The sequence below is a fragment of the Amphiprion ocellaris genome, chromosome 7 (assembly GCF_022539595.1).
Source record: "Amphiprion ocellaris isolate individual 3 ecotype Okinawa chromosome 7, ASM2253959v1, whole genome shotgun sequence".
Taxonomy (NCBI): Eukaryota; Metazoa; Chordata; class Actinopteri; family Pomacentridae; genus Amphiprion; species Amphiprion ocellaris.
The window spans coordinates 28,731,149-28,751,474 of NC_072772.1; the positions used below are offsets into that span (position 1 = coordinate 28,731,149).

The 20,326-nt window shown below is 39.5% G+C and overlaps 1 protein-coding gene across 5 annotated transcripts in view; it reads left to right on the top strand.

Annotated features, from left to right (window-relative positions):
- The window catches only part of nbeab (neurobeachin b), a 193,748-nt gene that overhangs the window by 23,911 nt on the left and 149,511 nt on the right, over positions 1-20,326 (top strand). For all 5 annotated transcript variants that reach the window (XM_035944771.2, XM_055012144.1, XM_035944774.2 and 2 more), the window contains exons 2-5: positions 17,223-17,454; positions 18,619-18,719; positions 18,939-19,034; positions 19,983-20,104. In XM_035944771.2, the coding sequence (XP_035800664.2) occupies positions 17,223-17,454; positions 18,619-18,719; positions 18,939-19,034; positions 19,983-20,104 (551 nt within the window). The remainder of the gene's footprint in view (positions 1-17,222; positions 17,455-18,618; positions 18,720-18,938; positions 19,035-19,982; positions 20,105-20,326) is intronic.

The window sequence follows — 20,326 nt, forward strand, 5'->3', positions numbered from 1 at the left end:
CTTGACCCCTGCCTCATTCTGATGTTGAATATGCAAAACTGTGGTGCCGCTACAAAAGCACGTATAATGAGCTTGAACCTCTCATTAATTGTCCTCATCTACTGGTTGTTAGAGCATGCTGTAACCTGGGATCTAGTACATAATGATGTGAGGACAACCAGCATCTTGTTTCATTTAATCTTCACCTGCCGCCCCTGTGTTTTGTGTGTGTGTGTTACCATTGAATGATGCTATAAGACTGGCTGTACACTCACTAGAAAGCCCACACACTCTTAAGCAAAATGCAATTTTCTCCGTAATTACAACTGAGACATTAAACCATTGCCAACATGCTTTATTTTTATTAGTCTTTTTTTCAGCAATTATTAAAATCTGCCTTATGAAAGCTTGTGCTATGAAATATCTATATTTCCTTCATCCTAACCTTTTGATGGCATAGCAGGGAAGAGGTCTTGTAGGTATTGTGGACATTTTTGTTGTGTGTACTTAATTTCCGCTGTTTGTCAGGTGGCTCAGATCGACTTGATGCGAAAGTCTCGGTTGGTTGATCACGTAAGACATCTCCAGAATGTGAAGTAAGGCCAATGGATGGATGGTTGGTGGTACATTACAATACAAATTACATTAAAGGGGAGAAAGATTAAGAGGATTTAAATGTACATGCCCCAGGGGAGAATATGTGAGCGTGGGAATCAGAGTCTAAAAAAAGAAAAAAAGGAGAATGCTTTATGATGCTTATGCGTGTATTAGGTGCTAAAAGGGTGAGTGTGACAAGTGCTCTGTTCTTGTTTACGGGCTCAAAAATGAAAATTTTGCCCTTATGAATTTTAATGAAGAAATGTATCCTTTCTTTATTTAATTGGCTAATTGTACATAAACCCGGTGGGGAAATGGAATGTTACCGAAGTACCCTGATGAAATATTTGACTTGCTATCCAGCAGAGAGCTTTGGCTTCAGTAGCTACAAGTGTATTCTTGTGGTTTTCGCTTTTTGCAAGGACTTTCAGTTTGCAGGAGGAAAGACAGCTCCAAACTCACAGGATGTGTAATTAGTTGCTCATCGTGGTTAAGAAAGAAAGCAGTGGGTTGACAACAGAGTTGACATTGTTTGTATGTGTGTTGTATGCTTTAAGTTGGCATTACTCCTCTACAAAAGCTTATATTTTTAGGTTTAACCTAAGTGCATTGCATTTGCATTTCTGCCATAGAAAGGAAAACTCAACTTAGGGACGTTTTCTAGCACATTTATCTTGCTTTATTTTTTTCTGCAGAAGCAATTACTTTATGTTTAACACTGTTACTGTCAGGGTAACATATTTCATTTGACAATATCATAATCACTTATTGAAAGAAGCCAGTGTGGCTTGCTGTCAGAGCGTGATGAATCGTCTGTGAGGAAACGGCTTCATTAGAGTTGTGGTCAGAAAGAGGAAGTGGGGAATTGCTGCAGTAAACACTGTGGACTGTCTCCACCACTTTCTTGCTCTCCCCTCATCAGTTCTGTGACCTGCATACTGATCCCTGTTTTTAACCTAGAGGACATCTTGTCCCAGTCCGAGCCTGGTTGAGAAGTGACACTTTGATGGTCTGGAGAGGACAGATTCAAGAGCCCTCGACTGTCATACTCGTTTCATCTTTTGCCGTTCTAGCCTTCTAAAGGTCTACCTCAACCCTGTTTCTGTTTTCCGTCTTCTCTTTTCTATCTGTGCCTCTGGTATCTGCATTGCAGTGCACTTTTCTTCCCTCTATCAAGTAAGAGATGTTTATATCAGCAGTGGGCCTTTAAACTCATCCTCTCCTCTCCTCTCCTCTCCCCTCCTCTCCTCTCCTCTCCTCTCCTCTCCTCTCCTCTCCTCTCCTCTCCTCTCCTCTCCTCTCCTCTCCTCTCCTCTCCTCTCCTCTCCTCTCCTCTCCTCTCCTCTCCTCTCCTCTCCTCTCTTCTCCCTTGCCTATCTTCTTCCTATCTTCCTCCTATCCTTTCCTTATCCTCCTCCTATTCTCTTCCTTTCCTCTTCCCTCTCCAGATGGAAACTAGCAGCACACATATCTGGATGGATGCGCTTCGTAATATATGAGACATCAGGAGAACATATGTTTTTTGACAGCACTATTCAGCAGGAGGAAACTGTGCAGACTAATCACAAAAAAATCGAATTTTTTGTCTATCCACCAGCTGTCTACTTTATCCACAGCAAATCGGCAACTTGACGTGTTTCAAATGTGAGCTTGATTTCAACCAAATTGTATCTCAAGGTCAACGGGGTCAGTACAAGCTCACAACTGTTGCTCCGTATCTAATGTGCCTAATTAACTGGGAATTAGAGGAGCTCGGTTGGTACTTGTGTGTTCAGAGATGGAGAGGGAGATGCTTTTGTTTGACTTGACCTGTTCTATGGGATTATATCACAGGACTTGGCTCCATCAGCAAAGGCATGCAGAGGAGTATGCTGCAGTGCAGAGAACAGTCAAGGTGACCACCTGTCTTGGGTCAAATTTATAACTAAATTATTGTAGGTGCCAATTTACTCAGGTGTGTTTTTTTTATAGAGCAGCTTCATATCTCTGCAGCGTTTCTTGCCGGCCCTGTTCAGATGATGTACAAAATATTTCACTTTTTCTACTGTTTGATGCCTGTGGTGCTAAAATTGGCCAAGAATCCTTTATTGACAAAGGCATTTTCAGAAATTCGACTGCATTTTTTTTTTCTTTCCTGGGTCCTTGTCAGGTTATAACTAAAACTGGATGATGTCTGTTCTTTGACTAGCACTATCATTCTGTCGACTTTCCTGTTAGCTATGTTCACACAGCACAGTTTTTTTTTCCTTTTGCAAGATATATTTCCTGCAAGATTGCCTTTTAATTTTCTTCCTCTCCCCCTCTGGAGAGGTGAGCACTTCTCCTGTTTGACAATTCCAAGCATTTCAAGGGATTAGAGGAGCGACCACATGATACAACCCACCAGAATAGTAAACAGGCCTGTGTTGCCACACAGTAAGCTGCGAATATGAGATAGGAAAAGCAGCGTGGCATTGGGAGTTTTCCCCCCTTGGACTCAAACTGCTTTCTGACTAACTGCCCCACTGAGTGTGGCCAGCTAAAAGGTGTGATTAATTAGTGGAGTGGAACAAAGGCAAAGTGTTCTCATAGTCTTTCCTTAAGTGGCATTCAAAGGCAAACAGACCATCTTTATTGGGCTTTTATCCCCATTTTAGTTTGTATCAGTCAGGCTGCTTTAAAGTTCCAGACTGGCCACAGATGAAAGGCCTAATTTCTATGTTCATTGGCCGCTCCGCATGACAGGGTTTGGCATGGAACTGAGGAGCTGAGGGTAGACAGTGTAGACACCACATAAAAGCATTTTACACATTCATGAATCCATAGAAAGTGAGAACTCCATGTTACAAAGCTAAACCTGTCAGTTTCACTTAAAGCGGACCTTCCTGTGTGGCACGTCAGAAGTCTAGCGCTGATTCTCCACTGTGTTCCACAAGAAGGGAGCTGTCCTCAGTGCTGAAATCAAGACAGGCAGCTGGTGTCAAGGGTAAGAGCTGCGAGAATCTGCTGTTCAACTGCGTCTTTATCACGGCGGTAATCAGCCATTTTCCTGTTTTCCACGTTGGAGGAATCTTTCAGGACCCAAGTACTTTGCCCTTGAATCGAAGTCTTTCCTGATGAGCTTTAAGTATGTGATCTGATGGCGAAAACTTTGCAGGGTCTAATTTAACTTCATATTCTGAAAACAAGACCTCTCCATTCCACTGGTCTCCAGTTTTACCTTTTTTCATTTAAACACTTCCTTGCTAACTGTTAGATGGCAGGTTAAAAGCTGCTGAGAATGTTTATTATACTGGTTAAATTCTCAATAATCACATTACATCGTTCGCCTTCAAATTAAATAACTGCGCATATTATGAAATGGGACATGAGACTAAATGGTTTCACCACACCTGACATATATTTCCATTTATTCCATTCTCATAAGATGGTAGATGGAGTCATGCTATTAATTTAAGCATGAGCAAACAACCCAATGATTTTACCGTAAGCCGAGGCAGCTAGACAAATTGCACTTTCTGTGCCTTTTGAGATTTGCCGCATTTCATTTTCCATTTAATTTATTGGCAGAGAAGATGAAAACAGTGAGTTCACATCTTTCCCAAGGTAAGGTCTCTTGACAGTGGAAGGGGCTGTTAATATTCAGGTCATGTTCCTGTACTTCTGTGGTCTTTTTGTGTGATCACATATTCCCTTCCTCTTCAATAGATCACAAATACTATTTACTGAGGGACTGCTGATTTGATATACTTTTCTCTGTGACTTAAACCGTTATAGCAGTTACGTCAGTTAAGGGAAACATTTTCAGGCCTGACATGATTTTATTTAAGATATTTCGTGTGAATGTGTGAGAGAGTTGGGGTACATCTGAGTTTTACAGGGTTGAGGTTAAAATACAATGTTTGCTTGTTTGACAGCTAGTTTACTTCATGTTCTTTCAGTTTAGTGTTTTCCTTTTTCCCTGTTATTCCATCTTAAAAGTGAAAGCACATATATTGCTGATGTTGTAGCAGGCAGAAGAGGCTGAGACATTTAATACAGCTGTACACTGTCAGGATGAAGATGAGATGAGATATATGAGGTCCCTGTGATGCATGGTGGGGCACAGTCATTCTGCTGTGCACAGAGGATGGGTGGAAGATCACATGAGGAGATACACTGCTCTGTCAACCATGTCTGGGCCTTATATACATGATTTCTCTCTGGCTTCTCTTACTATGAAGTCTTACTTATGTTTTAAATTTTCCGCCTCAGTAGTAGTTAGATATGTCCCCTCACAGACAGCTCACGGATTTGAACCCCCCTATTTAAAAAAAAAAAAAAATTTGTAGGTTTTATCTGGTCTGTTTTTCTGCCTCTACACCAGTGCATGTGTTTAAGTAAGCAAGCAAACAAGCAAGTGAAAATGAATCAATGAGTGGAATACAAACAAATGCGTACAAATGAATTATGTTGTCTCCACTTCACTGTCTTGTCCCTGTAAGTCTTGCTTTTCTGTTTTTGTCTCTTGTTCACACTCTCCCACTGAGCTGCATGTGACTGCTGTTCTGTCGTATCTTCCGTCAGCTGCTCTTTTAATGAAATCCCCTCAGTAAACATATTGGCTCATGGTACTCTTTGCCAGCCTTATTTCCACTTCACTCACAAACAAACACAGTGTATCTCTCTTCCTCTAGTTTCCCAATCTTAGGTCAGACAATTCAGACATAAAAGCTGGTGTTTGTTGCTGTTGAACATCAGCAGTTGTTTCAGAAACTGTTGGAGGACAGATTGACTGTCAGCTCAGGAAAATGAAGGATTATGTGGCAGATTGTTTGTGTATTGTCTCAGAATTTGTAAATTTCTGCAGACATGCTCAGACTGATCCTCTGTGGCTACGCTAAGCCCAGCTCATAATCAGAAGGTGGAAAGACAAAGTTTTCGCTAAACTAACAAACAGGTGTTTACACAAAGATGATAAATTGATGCTATTCTGAATGCAATTAGGAGAAGCCAAGTAACACGACATGACTGTGTTGGCTGTTAAGATTTCCAAAATCCTTGCTGATGGACTTCCTGTTAGATGGAATGATTATGATACACCTTTCATCTTTAGTTTCCTTGGAGGCGTGTTAACCACATCTGTATGCTGCAAGCATCCACTTCAGTGAAGCATAAACACTGCAATCTTTAAATCTTTAGCAGTGTTTCCACAAACAATACAGCAGCACCTCCTGACGTCTCTATCACAGTGTGGTCACATGCAAGGAGTTAGTCAGTTATTCAGGTCACATTCTCTCCAGGCTCCCAGTGCTTACTGGGAGGTTTATGATAATCTCTAAATGCAGTCGATCAGTGAACCTTCCTGTTTAGGTTTGTTTTATAAATACACCTGTAAGTCTCACTTTTTAGTGTGGAAACAGTGGTTTTTGAAGTTGGTTACCCAGCAACTTAAACACTGCTGTTTTTATTAGTTTCTTTGCTTAATTTAATTGCATTCATTTTTTGCTGTTTGAAAGCACATTTTCTCTCCATTTTATCCCTGTTGAATGAGCTGTGAGAAAAACAAGTGTTGGCAAATTTGTCCACCACCGTCAAACATATGGATGTCAAATATAGTCTCACTGTGTATCCACACTCTGACTGTACATGGCATGAAATGTACTCAGAAATTCAGACATAGCAGGTGGCTGCTGTCTAGTGGCTGTGAGACTGAGTTTAATTTTTAGTGAAGGCTCTGCAGGTGTCACACAGAAGGCGGTGGACATAATACAGTAGACATTATGTAGTTTGTGTCCTCTCACCTGTCTGTTTAGTGCTCCTCAGTCATGTACTATACTCTCAATTATGACACACACATCCGCTCTGTAGCCTGTAGCAAAATGAGAAATAATCGGTTCTTACTTCTGGCTGATGCCTGTTGGTGTAACTGGTTGATTTGCAACAGTCTCTGGCTGTGTTTGTTATTGTTGTAGCATGAAATCAGAGAAGAGTGTGTGTGCAAGATCCCTGCGTTGTTGTCATTCAGTAATCCACAAGGCCAGTATTAAAATTTTGGCCCGAGTTAAATAGATGCGGTTTTCACATGATTGCGTGATGGTGGCAATACAAATATACATCATGATTACGCAGAAAAAAATGAGTAAATGTTCCAGACTCTTAAGCATGTGAGGAGCAAGATATGGTCCTGTGCTGCTGTCACATTTTAGAGACTTTCATATATATATTGCAAGTCCTTCTCTCTGTGTCTCTGTATTTTCCTTTGTTTATCTCTCCACTCTCTCTTTTTCTTCTTTTTTTTTAATGAAGCGAATTACAAATTAAATTCAAGACAACTAATATATAAGCGCGCTTCATTTGCAAATTCATAATTAAGTACAAAAAGCTCTCTCTTGGCATGTTGTCATAGAGTTCATTATTTCTGTCACTTGTGCCCGTTGTTATAGGGCATCTTGTTCACGAGGTCCCAGGGAACGACTTGACCTTGTTGTGAGCTGATCCAGATACTGCAGCAGTTTTCCAGATTGTTTGATTTGCACTTGTAGTTGAAGTGTGTTGATAGATGAGTCACAGATGGCAGTTGTTCTCTCCTATATTGAGCAATATTCAGTGAGAAAGGGGGGAGGCAGCTGACAATGTCACTCTAATTTGCACTAGTCAAAGACATATCCAGCTGGAATTATCTTGTCATCACTGTACCTTGTCTGACATCATCTTTTGTAAGTCGAGCACCTTCCATGTCAACATGCAAACAGTATTTCACAAAGAAAAACTACATTGTGAGTTATACAGAATTTGGAAAAGTTTGAGCCTGGTGTTTTTAAAAGTCATTACATTTTTGCTCACGATTATAGAAATGGATATCTCCCTGTGTTCATTAGACAATTATTACCTTTTAAAGGGAGAAAGAATAATTATTTTCTCACTTTCAGCCAGTGTGCAGCTCTGTCGTGTGCTTAATGGATAGATAAGGCATTAGTGTGGTCATTAGCATAGTTCAGCATTGGTGTGAAGGCCATTCATCAAACTTAATGGAACCACAGAAGCAATAAACTGATTTCTTATATATTTGACACTCTCTTTTCAACGTTCTGCACCCTTCTGCCTTAAATGGCTTGACCTTTATTTTGGTGACATTTTCAAACTAAAGAAAGAATGGCCCCGGCTAGACTTCCAGCTTAACACTTTAGAATTGTTCCCTGCAGTGGCAGTTCCATTTTGTCCCAATGCATGCTATTGTTTACATAAAATCTTCATACATTTTTCTACAGTCATGACAGCCTGGAACGAAATGCAAATACTGTCAAGTTAGCTGTTGGGCTCTGGTTTTTGCATTTTTCTTTTTCTTTGTGCATTTGCAAATTGTCTTACATAAATGTTTTTCCACATTAGTTTGGCTTTAAAAAAAAAAAAAAGTTTTGCACATGGTTCTCAGCACCACACTTTCTGTAGTTGCTTTATTAATTAGCCTGTCTATTCTTATTTTCCTGGCAAGGTGTGAAAGAAAAATCTAGACTGCTCAGCCTTAGGTCTATGCTTCAGTTGGTTCAGGTTTTCAATTGCTTTGTTATAATTACATGTTTTTTGACTGAAACATGCCCAAGTTTGCTTAGTTTGGTTCCAGAAGTAGGGAATGCTTTTTACCCCTCTGTGTAATTCTATTGTTTTTGGTTTTAATGATGCACAATTCAAAATACAGGTATTTGAAAAGTATTCATTATTTTTTTTAATGTCAGATTTCAAAAAGAATGCAGGTCTACATCTTTAGTTATTTATGCTGGTGTTTCTTTGTGAATATATTATGTTATCATCACATAACATTTCTTTTGCACTTCAGACACGTTCATGGGCCCTTGATCATTGCTGCTTAAAATACCCTATTGTGTAGTGAGTGTTAAGGAGTGAGCAGAGTTGTTACAAAATCCAAGTATTCTGTACGAATATTGTGTTTTGTGTTTAACTCCCTCTGGTGCTGATAAGTACTTGGCTGAAGACTGGTCAGTTCATTGTTTCCTCCTCTTAACTTCTGTATACCACATTTTTGCAGCGTACTTTATCCCTTTGACTGAAAGGGTTTTACAGTAAAAGGTAGCTGCAGGCTTTTCTGATTCTGTAACTGAACTTTAGCAGAGTTTCTTCCAAGTACTGGTGACACTTTTGCTAGAAAAAGCCACCAAGTCATACTGTCCTTTTGAATACAAATAAGTTTGTTGTTGGTTTAATTTTTCTGGACTTCTGCTTGTGAATGCAACACCGAACATCATATTTATCGTGTTTTAACCGTTACTGAACACTTGCCTCTAATCATTTGGTGCAAGTTCAAAACAATCTCAGCTGGCAAACCATAGATGAATGCAACTGATTTTTTTTTTATCCATCCAGTGTATTCTCTCATTGTAGAACACCCAGTTTATTGCAATTAGGTGTAAAAACTGTTTTTTGAAAAATGGGAAACACATGTCATAATAACAAACTTCACTATCAACAGAATGGACGTTACTTCTGTCCACATCTGCTGCTCTCCAGCGGTCTAGTTGAGTGTGTCTTTGAACCAGCAGCACTTTTCATTTTAGAGATATCAGGGAGGACATTCCTTCCCTCCACATCTTCTGCCAAGGACTCCTTCCCTGCTACGTTCACACTACACCAGCAGTCTTTGTAAATAGGACATCAGTTCTATTTATTTTCACCCAATTTAGTGGCCACTGTAGGCTTCCTTTGGAAACTGTCTCAAGTCCAATCTTTGCTGCCCATCACCATGGCGACAGCAAGCCTTTAGCTGTGGCCTAATCAGAAGCAGCTGAAAGTGGAGGGATTCTTGAGGGCTCAGATGTAACTCTCTTAATTCTTTGCCTTGTGGCTATGAGACATAAATGTTATTCTTTTTAAAAGGAAAAAAACCCTGCTTGATTGAGGCTCATAACCCTGCTTCACTAAAAGAGTGTCCACTGGGGTAAATAAATGACTTAAGCACACACCTTAATTGCTTTTACATAAACAATATTTGGTTTTGCTGTGCAGTAAAATAAATGCATGCTTAGTGGAGTGTTATTCCCAGCACAGTAAAAAAAAAAAAAAAAAAAAAAAAAATCCCTGACATAGCTGGGCTGCTTTCATTTCCTCCAGCTCTGCTGGGTTATCTGTAATATCACAGGATCTCGTTACTGCCAAGGCAGCCAGGTGAAAGCGACTAACCTCATATGTTTGTGAGCAGCTGAGTGATCGCCCATTCTGCAAGGGTGACTGAAAGACGTTGTTGCTGATCTGGTTTCACCTGTGGTTTGTGAATGGTAAGGTATTGTCTTGGCGGTGAGTCTGAACGGAGCTCGCTGTCACTCAGTCCTGCTGCAGTCACCCTGACATCTGCCAGCTTGAGCTGCACAGATACCAGTTAGAGCCTAATTTAAGTGTTACTACTCTCCTGCCTCACATTGGGGTGTTGTTTCTGTAACCTCCCTCTCTATTTTGCAAATCATCAACTCGCAGTTCCACTGAGCTTCTGGGCGTCTTAATAAGCCAGAGCAGATATTCTTAATTGAAATTATATGATTAGCCGTAGCTACAGGAAGCAGGTTTCCTCCTTCTGTGGGCCGCTCTCCTGGGAACAGGGGAAATGGGTTAGCTTTACTGCCGTATGCAGAACCCTGATTAAAACCAGCACATGGGTACTTGCATCATACAGCATGAATTGCTGGCTGCTGAATTTGCTTCTCTCACTTACATTTCACTTCCACGTGGCTAAGATCTTCTCTAACAGTGTGTGTGTTTGTGTGCTTCCACCATTCAGTGCATTCACTCTATGTTGAACTTCGATGCCCCTTTGATGTTGAACCGCGGTGCATTCAAAGACGTGTCGAAAGTTTTAACTCCATTTGTGTTTGAGTGGAAACATCATGAATGCAGATTGGTTAAATGGGTGTGCAAAGACTATGATAAATGCTTAAGCTGTTGACTGACAAGTCGTTCTTTGCTACGGCTGCAACGCAGACCTCAAACATTTGTAGCCCCTGAAAGACGCTACAAATCCGTCATTTTTCAATTTCCTCCCCTTAGTGAGATACTGAGACAGAAAAGAGAATTATGTTTATGGAATCATTAATTGGATAAGTTGGATGCTCCAACCACATATAATGAAAACATGGAATTGGTAATCTCTCCCATGTGGATGAGGAAACTGTGATGGTGTCATTATATTATCAATTAACTGTCTACAGACTGTGGGCTGTGGATGTGATGATCTAATTTTGTTGATGTATTGTTTTTACTTGTAAAAAGATGACACTAAAATGATTTCTGCGATTTTGTTTGTGATGTATCAGACATACTTTTCAGTATTTATTCATGAATCAAGCAAAGTTTTAAATCACCACATAAAATGACAGCTATGAACAAGAGAGGCACAATACAGATTTACCAAACACATTCACAGCAACTTTCTCAACACACATACACCTGTAATGAACGCCTACATAATTTTAAGTATTGTATTGTACTTTTCCAAAGACAGACTGCTCGATTTACAAACCATTTTTAACACACTAGTACCTTTTCACAGCTTGTTCTCAGTCATGAGTTATGAGTAATCCCTGTTCATTTCCTTTAATATCTTGTAAAGTTCTTCTTTTCCCCACACAGTCTGATAGCAGTGACGGCCTTTAATTAATTCATACATTCACTGAGGAGCGCACTTATCTTTCAGCGCATAGAATTACAAACAAATATAGCAGCACTTTCTACTATAAATCAGTACAGTGGCCCAGTACTAAATGTGGTATTTTGAAATATTGTTAAATTAACCTCTTTCTTTGAACGTCCCGCCTCATTTGCATCTGAATTTATGGCCCGTGCGTCTTAGAGAAAGCTGGAGTTTTATTGTGCAGATTGCTGATAGTGCTATCATCTCTGAGTGTCAGTGAGAAAGGATTTAGCAGAAGAGCTCAGCATCACCACCACACTGAGCCTCCGCTCAGTTTAGCTGTGGTAAACAGACCAAGGCTAGCAGTGTTCTGTCATCAGGAACCATCAGGGGTAGAGAGATAGGCGCAAAATAAATTAGTGTGCAGCCACATTCTCTCACTGTCAGTGTTTCCTGCTGTTGTTGGGTCCTGGCGAACCAGCAGGAAGTGAGAAGGAATATGAAATATTTAATTTTGACAGTGGAGTTTTAGAGGAAGAAAAAATTTACCTTGTGGCCACTATTGAAGATAGAGTAATCCATTGCTTTAGCTGAAATGCACCACATCCACAGAAAGTCTAACATTTAAGTTTTACGTTATGGGAAAATACTAAAACTTTCACGCCACGGGAAACTTTAAATACATAGCTTTTGCAGACATATTTTTTAGTAGCTGTAAAGTTAAAACATGTTTGAAATGATACAAATTCAGTAAAGCGCATAAATGTCTGATTTGCTTTGGTATTCAGACTCTTTATTACCCTCCAAAGCCAACATTTGCAGCAGACACACCTTTAGGTTATGTACTTTTTTACCGTCTACCACACTTTTTGTGCTGTTTGTGCCATTGTTTTTGTGGAGTCCCTGTCAGCTCCCGGCAGACTGGATGGATACAGTGAAAGGAAAAGCCTTCTTCAAGTCTCTCCAAAGATTTTTAAACAGGTTTACCTCCAGGTGCCAGCTGGGGTCTTGGCCACTAGACACTCAGACACGTTATGAAGCCTCTGCAGCATTGCTTGTGCTGAAAGGTCATTGTCATACTGAAAGGTGAGTCCTCATTGTGACGCCATCTGCAGACTTTCTTCAAAGACCTCTCGCCTTTAAGCTTTGTTTGCTTTCCTCAGTCCTCTTGGTTATGCTGCAACCATCATTATCTGCATTGTTAGAACAGTATTAGCCGGGTGATGAGCCGTGCTGTTCACTTCATCTTAGTTTACCTTGTGATATTCAGGCCAGTGCTCCGTTTTTTCTTACTACATAATAGAATATTTTCTTTTTATGCTGTCATGTCTACTGTCATTAAGTAAACCCCAGGCAGCCTGCCATCTGCCTTTAATTTAGGAGAGGAATTTATCTGGCTATTCTCCCAAGAAGCCCTGATTAATGGCGTGTTACAGAGATCTTTCTGGCAGGTTCTCCCTCTTTCCAGCAGAAGCTGTTCTCATATAATCCTAATCTAACAAATCTGAGAAATTGTTCGGATAAATTCTAGTTGATGCAAAGAGTTTTTTTAAATACCTTTTCCCAGATTTCTTCCATAAAGCAAGCCTGCTAGTATGTAACGTTTGTTGAGTGGTAAAAAGGATTTCTAAAACTCTGATGCAGAATCACCACCCGACCATTTCACCGGCAGAAGAGGAACAAGTCAAACACCTCTGCCTGACCCAGTTAAAGCTGCAGTCAGTTTAGTTAAGGGTAGTTTCACATGCAACAAAGATCTCTGACTCCTGGAGACAATATGGTTTACATGCTCAATGCCCATATAAATTTAAAAAAAAAAAATAGTTAGTTTATTTAAGCATGTATATATTGCATCCAGTGTGCTTCCTGAAGCAGCTACATATTGTAAGAATTTATTTAACCACTCATGGAATGTGCTGGCGGAACATGAATTGAAGTTTACAGGCTGCATTCGCGATGTAGCAGCTATGTTTGCTCTGCTGTACTGTGAAAGATCAGGCTGCAGCAGTTTGTCCCTGATTTTGGTCATTTGCATTGATTATGGGGTTTACATCACTTAAATTAAGTGGTATTCAAACTGCGCATTGATTTTATTCCGTCGAATTTTTGCGTGGCTCTGATAAGCTCTGCTCTCCAAGTGTAAAGTGTGTAATCAGTGATTTAATGTCTTTATTTACCTCTTGTAACATAATGGCTGAAAATTATTCTGGGGATCTGAAACTGCAATTGCACCACCTCTCAGGATTGTGAAATGCCCGTGAATAGCGTGATTAATGGCAATAGCACTGAAGAATGATGAGGTTTCGTCGAGACCTCATGGCTCTTGCTCCTTTTTTCATGTGCTGTTGGGTGATGACTGTCATTGTGGCTGCAACAGGGGGAGCGTTTGTCTGTTAATAACTTCCTTACAGACGAACAGCCTTAAAACCCAACTTAAAAAGTCTCTCCTGTTATATTAATCAGTTGATGTTGAGGTATTCTTTATGCCACATGGTGGTTAGTAAACTGTGGTGTGTACAAACTGAGTTGTTGCCGTTGTTAATTCATAAAAGAAGGGAATGGGGCAGTTTACTTCATAGTGCTGTCAGGTATTTTTGATTTTGTTTTGTGCTAGTCCATTATATATGAGTGTGCGTATGTGGTCTACTTGTTTGACAATCTTGATGCATTATTTGAATTATGTATGTTTTGTTAAACACATGCTGAAATGTCAGAGTGAATTTGTAAGATGTGAATAAAATGTCCAGTACTGTAATAGTCCTTCGTATGACCAACCAGACCTTTTGGCATGATTGGGGGTTTAGCCACCAAACTGCTATTGTCGTGCAAAATATAATGCTCATCCAGTTAGACTTGGCCATCAGATGCAACCTGTTTTACCCAACAGAAATATGAAGCAGTAAAATGCTGCTTTATTGGAGTCTACGTTTGACATTCTGCAGCAGGAGATGCATCGTGGCATCAGGCAGGTGGTAGGAGGAACCGGTAGTTTGGCTTTGATAATTGTCTGTGTACCGATAACAAGCTTTCCACCAGTCTGTTAATTTTCCATACCAGTTAACATAATGACTATATTTAGACAGACTTGTTACAGCTTGTTTGGTTTTATAGAAGTCGTCTGCACATTTTGTCCACTGAGCCGCCTCAGACAGCGTATTACCTGCACCCCATGAGTTTTCAAGCTCTGAATTCCGGTTACTGTTGGCGCCTCACTGAACAATGTCTCTGCTCTCTATGCTCACTGATGAAGATGTCTGGTTTTGGGCAGAATGTCAACGTTGGGATGGTTTTCAAAATATTGGCAGCAGCTTTTTCTCTTTATTGTCTTTATAAGTGGCTGAAAATATTCTGAATCTAGAGTAATTCTGTCACTTATACCGTCATGAGGACCACATGATACTGAATTTAACTGACATGGTGGTATTTTGTTTTAACAGTATATATTGCAGAAGGAAAAAAATAAGAATTTTCACCAGATGGCTTGAATAAATCTATGTGGACATAATTAATCACTCTAGAGTGAATTTGTAGGGGGAATCATTTACATAGAAGCTAAAATAATCATTTGAGTAAAGCTGTTTTAGAGCCTTTCTCATGAGGTGAGGAAAGGCATCCAAAATAGTTTTTTGCTTTGAATAAAGTTCAGATTTGGCTTTGCACTTGTCATACAGCTTTGTGGTGCTGATTTAAGTGGTCAAACAAATTAATATCTGACATGTGAGATTGTTTCTTTTTGCAACTCTTTTTCAGTGTTTCTTTTCCTGTTTCCTGCTCATTTTGCTCTGCAAATGTGCAGCCTGCATGTCAACAAATTCCATGTCTTGTAAATAAAGTTTAACCCTCATCAGTACATGTGGCAAAACCTGTTCATCTGTACACTTAGGATCCAGCTGGACCCCAGTAGTATTTCATCTGTTTCACATTTCTCTACCTGTATATATCCTCTTAATATATATTTTCGTAAAACGTGTGTCGTCTGTAGATACAAATATGAAAGAAACAATGAAACTTTGGTGACTTATGATGTTTTTATTCAAGAGTAAATGAAATGAGAGTAACACAACATTTTCACTATTTTCATACTTTTGTGATTTTTGGTGCAGAATCATGTTCAGGAAATGGAATTAACATGTAGCATTATACCTCTGATGGTACAAAGTAAGGAGACATTAATCGTTCATAGTAGAATAGCATATATATGGTCCTTTTAATTAAAACTGCCCTCTTTGCCACTGGGGTCCAGGTGTGAGTGTGATTGTTTGTCCTGCTTTAAGTTACTGTATTGTTTTTAAGTTATTCTCTTGTTTTTCACCGTGAAGCACTTTAGTCACCCTTTGGGCTGCTGTGAAGGGCTGTAGAAATAAACCATAGTTCAGATGATTACTATTAATGATTACTGATGTGTATTGCTTACAATATTAATCTAAGAACTCCTGAATTGAAATGATCTTTCTGCATCTTTCTGCATGGAGTTTGCATGTTCTCCCTGTGCATGAGTGGGTTTTCTCCAGGTTCTCTGGCTTCTTCCCACAGTCCAAAAATATGATGAGGTTATTTGATTATTCTAAATTGTCCGCAGGTGTGAATGTGAGTGTGATTGTTTGTCTGTATATGTAGCCCTGTGATTGAATGGTGACCAGTCCAGGGTGTCCCCTGCCTTTGCCCCTAGTCAGCTGCAATAGACTCCAGCCCCCCAGAGACCCTAATTAGGATTAAGCGGTGTATAGAGGATGGATAAATGCACAGTCTGGCTGGGGTCCGCATGGACCCCGAACGATTTTTTTATATAAAACTCCACAAACCTGGTTGGAATCAAATAAGCTTTGGTTTATGTGATAGCAGCTAAGTGGGTGCCAGCTACCTAAAGGGACTGAAAAATGCAACTTGCAAATAAAAGGATATTGGAGGTACTGATGAGGGTTAGTAGAAAAACTTTATGTATTCGAGAACCTTTAAATCAGAGTGAATTATATTCTATAAGACTTTCAGATTAGTCATGGAAAATATGAACTGTGCAAGTTTTCTTTTTGTATCAAGCAGCAAATAAGTTGTAACATAATGTGCTTGAGTTCATTTGTCTTAAGGCACATTGCACTTCCTGCCATATGACTGTTGTGCATGTGTACATTGCAATACCTATACTATTTTGATATATTGCGCAGCCCTAATCTACATAACCTACAACAGCAGTTGAATGTAGATAGCACAGCACTTTTCTTTTTTTGTGCCCATTGATGTTTGCTATACATCAGCTTTACTCTATTTTTATCAGCACAACCACTTCACTCTTAGCAAAGGCTGTCTCTCAGATCTTCAAGTCCAAACAGCGCAGTGATATACATCATTGTAATGTAATTGAGCCGAGATCTGATGATGGTTGAGGTAAGGCTCGATTCATATCTCCATGGAATAGTCTCCTGCTGCTTTAGTCTGCTTTTGCTCTCACCTAGCTATTACCTGTCAATCACAGTAATGTGCTGTGGGTATCTAGGTCCATTTTCCACCTGCTTGCTTTGATGCCCACCAGCAAGTTGTTGTCAGTAAGCTCCATATATACTATGCACCTCTTTAGAGGGCTAATTTCATGCTTTTTGGACTTGAGGAATCGCATTATTGATTGTTGTTTTCTACTTTCTTAATAGTGATTATCATTTGTGATTTAAAAGGGGCAGTGGGGCTATAGGGACTCCATTTCCCTCCTCTTTTCATTAAATGCTAGACAGTTTTATTTTCATGGGTGTTTAAATTCAGATCAAAATCTTACAGTATTAAAGAGATAGCCACTTCTTTCTTCCAGTGCAGACTAGCCCCTTATGACTGGAGTAGTGACCTGAATTTTTTGTGAAAGGATCCTATTGGTTAATTCTCCCCATAGAAACAGTCCTAATCAAGAAGAAGTTTGAAAGCTGGATCCCACAGCAGTGCTCTGTGTATTAATTAGTTTAATTCAAGCTACATCAGCATAACACAGACTAGAATTTAACCAGCATGTGACAGGCATAAAAATGCAATCTTTTCTCACGTTTGTCATCTGTCCCACCTTTTTTTGCAGTTGGTAGGTGGCGAGTTTGATCTGGAGACCAACTTCATTATCCAAGATGCAGAAAGCATCGGCTGCATGGTGGAGCTGTTGGAGCACTGTGACATCACCTGCCAGGCCGAAATCTGGAGCATGTTCACTGCCGTCCTTCGAAAAAGTGTCCGAAACCTGCAAACAAGCACCGAAGTGGGGCTCATCCAGCAGGTGCTCCTCAAAATGAGCTCAGTGGAGGACATGATTGCAGGTATGATAGTGATGTGAGCAGGCCTTTATTTTGTTCAATAGGAGTGAAAGTACAGGTGTCTTTATTTTCAGATTGATTGCTACCATGTGATTGTCCAGCAATTATAGTTATGAATTCTTGGTTCGGGCTTTCAGTTGGGCTAGAAAGCCGTCTCTATGTATCTTTTAACAGATTTGCAGTTTGACCATGAACTAATAGAATAACAGTATGGATTTTAGAAGGAAAAGGTCACTCTTCAGCAATCAAGGTGACTTCTCCATAGTAGTCATACACCAAAAATCTAGATTATAAAAGAATATGAATATAAAAAGTGTGGTTTTAAAATTAGGTTTCATTTAGAACTATTTAATCATTGTCAGTCCCTTTCATTTTTTTTCCAGTAATTCAATCAGTTCTTTGAGACAGCAGTTATTACAGAAAAAAAATATCACAATGGCACTTGAAAGTAAATTTTAATTAGAAGTGAATTTCAAGTGTTAGCACTGTGGGTTTCCATTAATAGTTAGTCATCTAGCTTTACAAAACACTTTCATTTATACAGTATATTTCAGTTATATTTAATGCAATATGACAGTTATCTCCCCCCCACTAGTAGCAGAACCTCAGTACTTCTTTTGTCAAGTTTCAGACACATTGCCATGAAATCTGGCACTGCCATCAGGTCAGAATTTCTCCTTAACCAACACCGAGGCATAGTAACAAGTGCTGTAGCTGGTAGCATGATGGTTTCACACAAGGGGACTTAGAAACAGGGGAGGTTATGAACAACACAGTCTGTGGGGGAGAAAAGTTGAGGCTGAGTTCTTTATATGTTGCTCATTAAGCTGTTTAATGATACCAAGCTGCAAGTGATGGATTTTAAATGCATTTTCACTGCAGTGTTTCAACTTACCATAGACTAGTAGATAGTAGTTATGTAGTTATTGTCCATGTAATTGTAGCAGAAGTGTTTTTGTATTAAATACAATAGAGTTCTACGGACAATGAACTCTAAGCTAAAGTGAAAGTTATCTCAGAAGTTGAGGCATATGAATACTTTTCCCCATGAGGGTCTTCTGTGCAGAGCAGATGAATTATAATAAATCTAAAATGCGGTTGTGTTTGATGATTGTCCGCCCTCTCCTCTTTGTCCTCTTGTTTCTCCTTGTGCATCTTGCTTTAAAGACTTGCTAGTGGATATGTTGGGAGTGCTTGCCAGCTACAGCATCACCGTGAAGGAACTGAAGTTGCTGTTCAGCATGCTGCGAGGAGAAGCTGGCCTCTGGGTAAGTGATACCAGGTGTGTGGCGGTTTGACACCGTCACTTGAGTTGCCTCCAGAGATCCATCAACACAGATTTGTTTGGGGCTTGTTCTGTAACAGACTAACTGCAGAACGAGTGAATGAGGCAACTGATAAGGTATTGAGTGTCTACGGTCCAGCCAGTCTAACAGAACGCTGTGACTGTCTTGTTAATGCTCCTTTTATCTTTGCCACTTTTGCAGCCGAGGCATGCCGTCAAAATGTTGTCGGTGCTGAATCAAATGCCCCAGAGACATGGTCCAGATGCCTTCTTCAACTTTCCTGGTCGCAGCGCAGCAGTAAGCTTTCATATTTTTGAGTTGTGCATTCTGATGGGAGAATTGCCTTTTTACACAACCTGACAGGTTACCAGGAAAACATTTGGAGACTAACAAATTGACAAAACAAGCAATCTTAACTCATACAGCATTCCATGTCAAAGATTTGTATTAACAAGTCACAACCAAAAACACATTTATACACATCCAAAAAATGTGTCCTACACACCGTGTGCACTCTGTATAGTTGTATACTAGAAAGTTGATGGCTATGTTAGGACAATACACTATCAGGCTAAAAATGTGTGACATATTGTGCAGTCCTTTTTCCCCACTATCCGTTACACTTTGTTGCATCTTTTTCCTGCCTTGCTGCACTTTTAATCAACAAGTAAATGAACTATCACAGTAATGTCATTAAAAGTAATGCTTCACTCATGGTTAAAGACCTGTTTTAAACAGCTTTGTCCAGAATCTTGGAGATTAACAGCAAATTTACTCAAACAGAAATGTACCTAGAATCATCGCTGGATTTCTTTCAGAGGCTGGACACTTGTCAAAATAGAATATTCTGCATGAGAAAGAATCACAATGTCATCAGCTGGTCTATAACATCATGGATTTCACCACATGCTTGCAGTTTTACATCACTTATTGGACCTAACATAATAAATCAACTAGAATGTGCATATTTGTATAACCTAAACATTTTTCGCATTAGTTACAAAAGCTGTATGAAAACTCATATGAAAAACTTTTTGGGATTTGGATTATTATCTTTATTTGTTTGTTTAGAAATATTGAACACATTAGTTTTTATACCCTGACTTTGGTTGATTTCTATAATGTGCATTAGTGTGTATTACATACGTAACTATAAACTAACTGTAATCCAAAGGCACTGTAAAGATCTTAAAATTTTCTCTCATATTACATGATTTAGTCTTTTTCTGTATTTTGTTGTCATAGGCAATCGCTTTACCTCCTATTGCAAAGTGGCCTTATCAGAATGGCTTTACATTCAACACCTGGTTTCGAATGGATCCTTTAAATAACATCAATGTTGACAAGGATAAACCATATCTCTACTGGTGAGTATACAAAAACATATGTTAGTCCTCGGTAGGCTCACATCGCTCTCTCGGATTCTGTAAATCCACATTATGACACTAAAGAGAGGAAAATGACACTTTACTGTTTTTCATCAATCTAATTGCTGGAGCTTTGTATGTGAAATCATGTCCTCTCTGCAGAGACCTATAAAGCTACCAGCAGCTTTATTGACAAAGCAGTATGCTGTCTGATATTCTGTG